At 36.0% G+C, this 9,785-nt stretch overlaps 2 protein-coding genes across 3 annotated transcripts; one reads left to right on the top strand and one right to left on the bottom strand.

The window, feature by feature from the left end:
* The first annotated feature begins 262 nt into the window (after positions 1 to 262).
* On the top strand, positions 263 to 1,680 carry LOC145168865 (Pollen Ole e 1 allergen and extensin family protein). Its single transcript, XM_079087536.1, has 2 exons — positions 263 to 486; positions 1,103 to 1,680. The coding sequence occupies exons 1-2, from the start codon at positions 276 to 278 to the stop codon at positions 1,447 to 1,449; spliced, it is 558 nt and encodes a 185-aa protein (XP_078943662.1). The 5' UTR covers positions 263 to 275; the 3' UTR covers positions 1,450 to 1,680.
* Positions 1,681 to 1,835: 155 nt separating this feature from the next.
* On the bottom strand, positions 1,836 to 2,753 carry MTACP3 (mitochondrial acyl carrier protein 3). Of its 2 annotated transcripts, XM_079087524.1 has the most exons (3): positions 2,600 to 2,753; positions 2,295 to 2,505; positions 1,836 to 2,135 (listed from the first exon to the last, which is right to left on the bottom strand). In XM_079087524.1, the coding sequence occupies exons 2-3, from the start codon at positions 2,481 to 2,483 to the stop codon at positions 1,956 to 1,958; spliced, it is 369 nt and encodes a 122-aa protein (XP_078943650.1). In that variant the 5' UTR covers positions 2,484 to 2,505; positions 2,600 to 2,753; the 3' UTR covers positions 1,836 to 1,955. The 2 variants fall into 2 exon arrangements, with proteins under 2 accessions (XP_078943650.1, XP_078943655.1); XM_079087529.1 differs by lacking the exon at positions 2,600 to 2,753 and having other exon boundaries at positions 2,295 to 2,593.
* Positions 2,754 to 9,785: the final 7,032 nt, after the last annotated feature.

The raw sequence follows: 9,785 nt of genomic DNA, 5'->3' as shown, positions 1-9,785 counted from the left end.
ACATGTTGAATTAGATGGTACTTCTTTTATGGAAAATTACATATCAAAATCGGGTCAAATGTCATAGTAGGTACACAATCACAAGAACATTTACGAAAAACCATTTCTTTACTATATTCTAACCCTACAAACATCATATCTTTACTATTATTCAAAGTCCAACAAAGTAATAAATCTCGATTAAACCCCATGCACAAGCATAGCATTAGTAGTATAAATAATAGGCTGGTAGCTTTTCATTGTCTCCCCCATTTCGTCCCTCCCAAGTTTTTTTAATGGCAATCATGTTATTCATCTTCTTCATTTTTCTCCGGCCACCCACAACCACTGCTAGAAACCCATTGGCGGAGCTTTCTAGTGATGATTTCTTAAGAAGTGCAGCAGGATATGGTGAGGAGAAGCTCTCTACGGTGGTGGTTGGTGGCTCTCTTCTCTGTGATGTTTGTTTTGATGGAATTTCCAATCTTCAATCAAATCCCATCACTGGTATGCTTTTGTATTATTCTAGTTCTGTCATATGGAATCAAGAAAGAAATGGAATTCTTCATTCCATTGGAAATTTGGAATAACAAAATGTTGTTTGTTTTTCCTAATGCAATAGAACCAACTTTATTCCTTCCATTTTGTTAGATTTCATTCCACGGATGCTATTTGTTAAGTTTCATTCCCTAGCTGTGTGCTGTTTTATTTTCCATTTTATCATGGAATGGAATGAAAAGAAAATTACAATGCTATCATTAGTATTTATGTAATTTTTACTAACTCAAATCTTTCGAAAAACATTTATGATTGTAGTTAAACTAATGTTTTATTTTCTAAAAAGTAACGTGAAAATAAGATTTGTTATTTTAATCTTATTTGGGTTTTAATGAATATATGTTTTATTTTTTATTTTTGTAAATAAAAAATACAATACACTAGTTGGGATATATAAGCACTCCAAAACATGATCGTACATTTGTAGCGACTGATTTTGTTATCTTACTTATTTCATTAGGCTGTTCATTTTAATTCTCGATCTTCCATTCCATCCAACAAAAGAAACTCTAAATCATGCCATAGACTTGTATGAGTTCTTATGAAACATATATTGAAATACCAGGAGCATCAATGGTGGTTTCGTGTAATATGGGCAAGAAAACAAGTAAATCAGATTGGACAAAAGGGAGGACCAATGAATATGGAGATTTCCTAATCGATCTTCCCTCCCATCTCCATGCAGTTCCAAATATGGAAAAAAGATGCATTGTGAGAATTCTTCACCTACCAAAGACCTCTCCTTGCCACCAAGCTCTCAATGGTCACCACACAAGGATAAAGCTTTCATCGGTCAAGAATGGATTTCGTACATACACTACTCATAATATTCATTTGAGGCCTAAATATTCACTCTCAAAAGCATGCATCAAGAAACAAAGCCATGTGAACCCCATGGTTCACACATTTTAGCAAGATACATCAACATTAGCCACTCCTCATGTTAGAAGGCGCTTTAGTCGCAACATAGAGTTGTGGATCTTTATCTTGTTTTATGCTTATAACTTTGTGTCCAAATTGTAAGAAGATGACAATCCATAAAAGAGGTCTGAGGTTTCATTGTGATTCAACTCTCCATGTTTATGAAGGATGTACATACATATAAACATTGTCCACAATGGAACGGTTCATGACCTTATGAGACTTGGGAATAGTTGTTGCATAATGAAACAATTTATACGTATTTGATCAAAAAATACAACTTTTTTTTTTTTTTTTTATGATTTACTCATAGTTGGTGTCCCCAAACCCTTGTATACCCTATTTCTCATAATAAGAGAAAGCGAAATACAATGAGATTATCAAACATACATACTTTAAGATATTTTGTACACAAAAACACCACCTTGTTGAAGGTTTTAAACAGTATAATCAACAAGTCAGAAACAAATTTGAATCCAAATGTGAGAAACAATTGATCAGGAATCCTGTTTAGGGGCTGATATGATGTATTGGGCAACGTCAGCACAGCATTTGAGTTTATCTGCTTCTTCATCCGGGATTTCAATGGAGAATTCTTGCTCGAAAGCCATGACAAGCTCTACCCTGTCCAAGCTGTCAAGACTCAAATCTTTCTGAAAATCAGCTAATCCAGTAACCTGTTAAAGATGAATAGATACATATATTATGAAATGGTTTTGTTTCAAATTTGCAATTATTCCATCGCGCATTTCAAGAACCATATAAACTGAAAATTGGGATTTAGTAAACAAAAGAACAATCTACTCAATCATAAAGATGGGGGGCATTGAGGGTACCTTAGTGGTATCGATCTTGTCAAATTTCTTTACGAGCCCAATCACTCGAGCGATTACCTGATCATGATTGGAGTGGGTGTGGGTAGATGTGCAAAGTTGTCGATTGATGACACTTTTGGTTAAGATAAGTTGTCTTGTAGATAGTGTAATCCTTAGATGCCTGAGCATAGAATCTCTTAAGCTTTGCATATTGATCTAAGGTGATTTGGAGCTACGGAATCGAACAAACAGTTTGATTGTAGAAAGTTAGATTCACCTGCAGATCATTTAAAATATGGAGCTGGATGGGAATATGAAATAAGAACCTGGCGGCTGGTGGTGGTTGTGCGGAATTCGACGGTGGCAGCAGAACTAGAACCCTCGCAAAAGGTGAGATTGGGCCGATGGGCCAATAAACAGTGTCATTGTCGTATTCATATATCAAATTTTTGACCCATACATTTATTTGATTTTAATTTTTTAAAGTGAAAGAAAAAAAAAATGTTTACGGTGAGAGGACTAAATGTAATAGTGGTGTGCTGCCAAAGTGAAAGAAAAGAAACAAATTTATTCTTTAAGGTGAGAGGACTAAATGGAAATGGTGTGTGCCATATTAGTTTTTTTTAAGTCATATAAGCTTAGATTGTCCACGTTGTAAAAGTTATGAAGTGATGGTGATGTCATTTAAATAGGTTTGATTTGGAGAGAAAATTAAAAAAATATAAATAAATTACAACCCACCAAATTTAGTCTATCTTTACCATTTTCTCTCTCATCTCTCTTCTTGCTGGTCAGACGACGAGTCCCCCTTGACGAGAGTCATGGCGACGGTTGTTGCGAGGCTTAGCGCATGTCATTCCCTTTAGTCCAAGCAACCAAAATGTCCATGTTAACTCATTATGGTTTGGTTCTTAGCTAGTATTTATTATTTCTTTTTTTGTTTGTAGCTCTTAAGCTTTTCAAACAAGAACACTTGTAATTTCTCTTTTTCAATAATAATGTGGTTCTATTATCGGTCTATACTTCAAACATAAATAAAATAACCATTATCTCTTGTGAACCTGCAGGAATACCTAAGGGTGGAAATCATGTCGGGTTCGGGTTGGCGGTTCAAAATGCACCAACTTGTACACAACACAAATAATTATTTGTGTCGCGGGTTGGTGGGTTGGAAATATTAACCCGGACACGACTCGTCTAACATGTTTAATTATATAGGTTCGTGGGTGAAATTCGGGTTCACAGGTTGATGGATTGACCCATGAACCCATATATATTATTTGCGTAATAGTGAGGATTGGTTTATTTAGGGCACACAATACAAATATGTTGTTCGTCTAACTTGAATCTAATATATTATACGGTGAACCAGCAAATGGTAAACCACCTCCGGGGAGCTTTCTTGAAAACAATAATACTATTTCAAAAATAAATAAAAAAAATATTGTAACGCCTGGTTCCTGGTATTTAACTTATAATTTATTCCATTTTATAGAGCAACTCGACGAGTTAGGAGCCCCAAACTTGTCGAGTAGAGATCATAAGGGCCGCGTATTTTAAGTGACCTGCTCGACGAGTTGGGAGGCCTTAACTCGACGAGTAGGCTGGCAGATATGAAACCCTAATTTTCGGGGTTTGCACCCTCTTTAAACACCTAAACCCCCAAGGTGTTGGCCTCATTTCCAGCCTCCAAGTCCCTAACCATAGATCTCGAATTCAAATGCTATTGTGAGTGTTTTTGAGCCATTTTAAGTGTTTTAATGTGTGCTTGAAGCTATTGGAAGAAGGAAAAGCTTGAGGACACAATAAGGAACTTATAGATCCAGAATCCTTGCCTCATCCACGACATTTTGTTGGTATAAAGCTTGAAACTTGCATTGTAGTTGTTTAGATCTTCTTTTAGGGTTATTTTGCTTGTTTTTGGTCCAAATGATATGATTATTGGGATTTGGACGTCCCAAGTGGATAACACTTCATATCTAAGGTCTTGAGGGGTTTTCATGGCATATAGGTGCCAACTTTATGGCCATGGAAGTCCCATGCAACCTTTAGACCATAATTTTGGTCTTTTGGAGCTTCTAATGGCCATGCATGAGGATAAAGTTTAAGACTTTATGTGATCATTTAGTCCCTAGAGTCCAGATCTATGACCTCATGGTCTATCTTGTAATTTTGGTTGGCTTTGGATCAAGACCTTGGCCTTTTTGGGTTAGGGTTAGAGCTTATTTCTTCTAGAGTGGGTTTTAATGGGTAAAGTTGGGAACTTTACCCTCCTATATGTATTTTCGGCCCAAATCTGGAATATGGGACTTGGATTTGAAGGATAATGGTTGAATAGATTAAGAAGGGTTAACAGACTGAAGAACTCGACGAGTTCATAGAGGAACTCGACTAGTTGGGTTGAAGTGTCCCGATTCTGTTAAAAGGAAGAACTCGGCAAGTTGGAGGAAAACTCGACGAGTTGGATCGCAATTTCACGATTCTGAGATTCATAGGAACTCGGCGAGTTGAAGGGAAAACTCGACGTGTTGAGTCAACTGGGAGAGTTGACTTTGACTTTGACCTAGACTTGACTTTGACCAAAGTTGACCCTAAAGAGTTATTAGTATGAAATGGCAGCTAAGGGATTGTTTTGGTTCAGGGATTGAGTAGAGCTGATTTCGGGGCATGAGACGTTTCAGCTATCATCCGACATTTGAGGTGAGTTTCCCCCTGTATGAACGGGTCGAAGGCACTAATGTCGGCCCGTATATTTATGTTAGTATGTTCCGGACTAAGATCCGATGTCGGGCGGTGTCCGATGTATGCATATATGATTTCCGGATTTCGGTCCGATGTCGGGCGATGCCCGACGAATGTTTGTATGCTTGATGTCTGTGATAACTCAAATTAAAATAAATATATAAATATATGGTCTAAATGTATTATTATAATTATGATTAAAGAATTAATTAGGAGTAAATAGAGAAATTATGGAATTTTAATTCCAAAACTCATCACTTTGATTAGAGTTATAAATTTGGACTTTTGGGTTAACTAGAAATGTTACAAACTTGGGCATTATAAAAAGCATGATAAATAGAGTGGAATTCCCACAAAAATTGCAAGAAAGGTTGGAGAAACAAAATAGAAATCGGGGTTTCAAGTTCGTGAAGGTTTTCAGAGCTATTTTAGAAATTAAGGTATATCTCTTCGATTTGAGCTTGATTAAGTTGTTTGAGTAGGTTTATATACAAGCGTTGCATGTTTTGGTTCCACTTCATGTGTCTGTTTTGGCCGATAGTCGTTAATTTGACAAAAAAAAATATATAGAATGTATAATTTTTGGTATAAAGACTTGAAATTCATCTCGTTATGAATTGAGTTTTGATAATTGGTAATGTATATATTTCATAAGAAAGGGGAGATGATTAATGAATATTTCAAATATTTATTTGACTAAGTTTTAGATGAAAATCAAGCTGCAGTTTTTATGGAAAATAACAGAGTCTCGGGTTAGGAAGATGAGTATTTGGGTCTCTTTCTTTTTGGGTGGGTTACCGAAAAATAAGTTAAAAACAAAAATAAAATAATAAAATGTACCAAATATATAGGGCATGTGAATTTCTTTTGATGTAAGACGTGTTGAGCTCTGTTGGCCACAACTTTTTTAACAAATTATAATTTACTTTTCCCGTCCCTGGAGTTTGATAATATGTCAATTTTATATTAATCATATATAAATCATCCATTTCAATTTCAGTCCCTACATAACTATTTCTTTGAAAACTAAAGTCACGTAAACGGTCCCTAAACTGTTAATACTTTGAAGATTCAATTTTCATTTAAACATGTTAACGGAAATAAGAATTTAAAAAAAAAGGTCCATGTAAGTTTTACTAAAATGCTAGTTATTATTGTTATAGTTAAAATCAATATTTTGTATCTAACAGTCCCAACTGTTTTGAGTATTATTTTAAGAGTGAAATTTTATTTGTTTGAAAATGCTAATATAACAAGGTATAGTACTTGTACTAAAATTACTATGAACGTTTTAATGTAAACGGATGATTGTTATTATTCGGTCGAACGAGACATATGGATATTGGAACCAAAACAAACATATAAGGTGTTTATAGGATTATAGTCTTAGAAAACTTTTTGGTGGAATATAGGGTGCAGGTTAGCAACAAAGCTTCGGTTAGGATTTGTTGGTTACGAGTTGAGTTTTTTGTGTTCTATGGTTGCTCGCACATAAATGTTTATCATGCGTTTTTTATGCGGTTTTTATTTATTTATTGACAGTATATTTTATGATAAGTATGGTTGCGTGTAAATGTTATTTTGGGTTTGTTATCTACTGTGTGTGTTTTTTTGGGTGACATGTTTAGTGGGAACGGGTGGGGTGTTTAATCGCCGTGAGCATGACGGATGTGTGTGATCGGCGGGGATGGGAATTTAGATTTATACTCACTTCCTTGGATATTTAAAATACTTGAGTGCAATGGATGATGAGTTGTCTCAAGGAGAAGGGAAATGAACATTTGGTTCTTTCTCTGGATATTTAATCGTTCCCCTAAATTATGTTATCAGGTGATATGTTTGTTGTATGATTTATTGAAGATATATGATAAAACCTTTTTGTCTTTGTAAGTGGTGAACATGTAAGTGCAACACGAACTCACTAGGCCCTAGGCTTACCCATTTAGAAACTTTAAATGTGCGCAACTCAGGAAACTATTCAGCAAGTGGAAGTAGAAATGCCAAGGAGAAGGATTTATCAACAAGACAACAAAGGAGTTCCGCAAAGACGTAACACCCGAAGTTGTTCAATTGAAGATTTTATTTTATTTTATTTTGCTTCCGCTGTAGTTTAGTCTATAAGTAAGTTTAGAATTGATCTTGAGAGATGTTGGAACGATTATTTTTCATTTAATCGATATTAGAAAATTGTGGTGTTGCAATGTCTTTGTGATTCTTGCATGTGTCTGTATTTGTATGTTTCCGGATTCCGGTCCGATGTCGGGCGGTACCCGAGGAATGTTTATATGCTTTCCGGATTTCGGTCCGATGTTGGGCGGTGCCCGATGAATGTTTATATGTTATGCTATGTGATATTTTTATGTGTATTGTGATATGTTTATATGAATGCCGAGCTCAGCTCGATGCCGGGCGGGACCTGATGCCGGACATTGTCCGATGCCGGGCAGGGCCCGACGCCGGACATTGTCCGATTCCAGGTGGGGCCCACGATACGTTTATATGTGATTATGTGTATGGTATGCGGTAGTTTGGGGAAGATCACTAAGCTTTGTGCTTACGGTTTTCAGTTTTGGTTTCAGGTACTTCTGGTAGCAAGGGGAACAACTCGGGATGACTGCATTGCACACACCATAATGTTTAACCTGGGATGTTTTACTCTGATGTTTTGCTTTGGGAACAATGTTTTGAGATACTTTGACTTGTGTTTTGATGGAATGTTTTGATAACTATGGTTTACTTAATAATTAAAAATGAAAATTTTGGATCGTATTTGTAACATACACGTTTTGAAATCGTGTTTTGTAATGAATAATATTATGTGATATTGAGTATTGAGTTCTAATAGATAGTTTTTACTGGAATTGAAGTAAAACTACGTTTAGAATCACTCGGAAAATATTGGAAGTCTTATGAGATTCCAATCTAATTGTCAAATATTGAAATTTAACAAAAATATAAAATTTGAAATAAGTAAAAATTTATTATTGAAAGTTGTAAAGAATATCGTTAGAAACATTTAGGCGAAAACCTCATCGAAATCCGACTTATAACGAAGAAGTTATGACTATTTGAAGTTTCGCGACAGAACCAGCACGATGCCGTATGACGTAAAAAGTGAGTTTTCGATAAACTATTTTTTATCCCTTATGATCTAAATGAAAGTCGTAGTATTCGTTAAACCTAGAATTTTCATAAAAATAACGTCCAAATCTGACTTCGTATGAGGAAGTTATGATTTTTCTAAGTTTCGGAATAGCAGTAGATAGCTAAAAACTCGAAATAAAGATCAAGTGATTTTTAGCCGACGCAACCTAAACGAGAATCGAAGGTCTTGTCAATAGTAGTACAATGGTAAAAAGACAGATGAAAACAGATGTCGGATGAAGAAGTTATGAATTTTTAACGGACTTTTCTTGTCCCGACCCGTTAAAAATATAATATTAAAAATGAAGTCAAAATTAGCCGACATAGTCTAAACAAACGTTGTAGAGTATAATCTCACCTACGCGTGGATATAAAGAACGTCAAAAATGGAGCTCGTACGCTCAGCGTACGCATTGCAGGGTCTCTGGTGACGGTATATCCGTAGATCCTACCAAAATCGAAGCCATTCAGAATTGGGAAGCGCCTCGTAATGCTTCTGAAATTCGCAGTTTCTTGGGTCTCGCGGGGTATTACCGGAGATTCATTAAAGACTTTTTACGCATAGCTGTACCTCTCACAAGTCTTACACGAAAGGAAGCAAAGTTCGAATGCGGTGAAGCCCAAGAAAAAACTTTCTCAACTATAAAAGATCTTTTGACTCATGCTCCGATCTTATCACTTCCATAAGGTGATAATGATTTTTCTGTATATAGCGATGCTTCAAGATTAGGACTAGGTTGCGTGTTGATGCAGCGTGGTAAAATGATAGCCTATGCCTCAAGACAACTAAAAGAGTATGAAAAGAATTATCCCACCCATGACCTCGAACTCGCTGCAGTGGTATTTGCCCTAAAACTTTGGAGACATTACCTTTTTGGTACAAAATGCCAATTGTTTACCGACCACAAAAGTCTCAAGTATATATTCAGTCAGCAGACTTTGAATATGAGGCAACAACGAGCCATGGAGCTTATCAAAGATTATGACTGTGAAATCTTGTATCATCCTGGAAAGGCTAATGTAGTTGCCGATGCACTTAGCAGGAAGTTTTATCATAATAGTGTGTGTTATGTTATTTCCCACACTACCGTAAGATTCACTATTCATGATGAACTAGAGAAATGGCAAGTAGAGGCCTTAAAGCCAGAAAATGTGAAGAAGGAAGGGATGGAACATTATACTAATGTTGTACTTGATGATCTACGAGGATTGAAGGTATTTAAGAACCGGCTATGGATTCCAAAGATTGGTGGATTAAGACGGAAGATTTTAGATGAAGCCCATAAGTCTAAAATGTCAATACATCCCGGTACAAGTAAAATGTACTATGATGTTCGAGCTGATTATTGGTGGCCTGGATTGAAGAGAGACATTGGAAGATACGTACAGGAATGCTTAGTATGCTTACAAGTCAAAGCGGAACATCAAAAGCCATATGGTAGTCCAGAAGGTATTAATGTCCCTATGTGGAAATGGGAGGAACTATCCATGGATTTTATTACCAAATTGCCAAAGACTGCTAGACAACATGATAGCATTTGGTTATTTGTCGATCGTCTAACTAAAAGCGCCCATTTTCTCGCCATGCGTGAAACAGCTCCTATGGAGAAATATGCACAAGTATAC

The sequence above is a fragment of the Lactuca virosa genome, chromosome 1 (assembly GCF_052849685.1).
Source record: "Lactuca virosa cultivar CGN04683 chromosome 1, Lactuca_virosa_CGN04683_v6, whole genome shotgun sequence".
Taxonomy (NCBI): Eukaryota; Viridiplantae; Streptophyta; class Magnoliopsida; order Asterales; family Asteraceae; genus Lactuca; species Lactuca virosa.
The sequence above is the reverse complement of the archived record's forward strand: the minus strand, read 5'-3'. Positions and strand labels throughout refer to the sequence as shown.

What these genes read in the sequence shown, in the direction of transcription:
- LOC145168865 (XM_079087536.1), top strand. Translation starts at nt 276, where the DNA reads ATGGCAATCATGTTATTCATCTTCTTCATTTTTCTCCGGCCACCCACA. An exon ending in TCAATCAAATCCCATCACTG is followed by an intron (nt 487 to 1,102) that starts GTATGCTTTTGT and finishes TTGAAATACCAG; the next exon opens with GAGCATCAATGGTGGTTTCG.
- MTACP3 (XM_079087524.1), bottom strand. Translation starts at nt 2,483, where the DNA reads ATGCAAAGCTTAAGAGATTCTATGCTCAGGCATCTAAGGATTACACTA. An exon ending in ACAAGATCGATACCACTAAG is followed by an intron (nt 2,136 to 2,294) that starts GTACCCTCAATG and finishes CATCTTTAACAG; the next exon opens with GTTACTGGATTAGCTGATTT.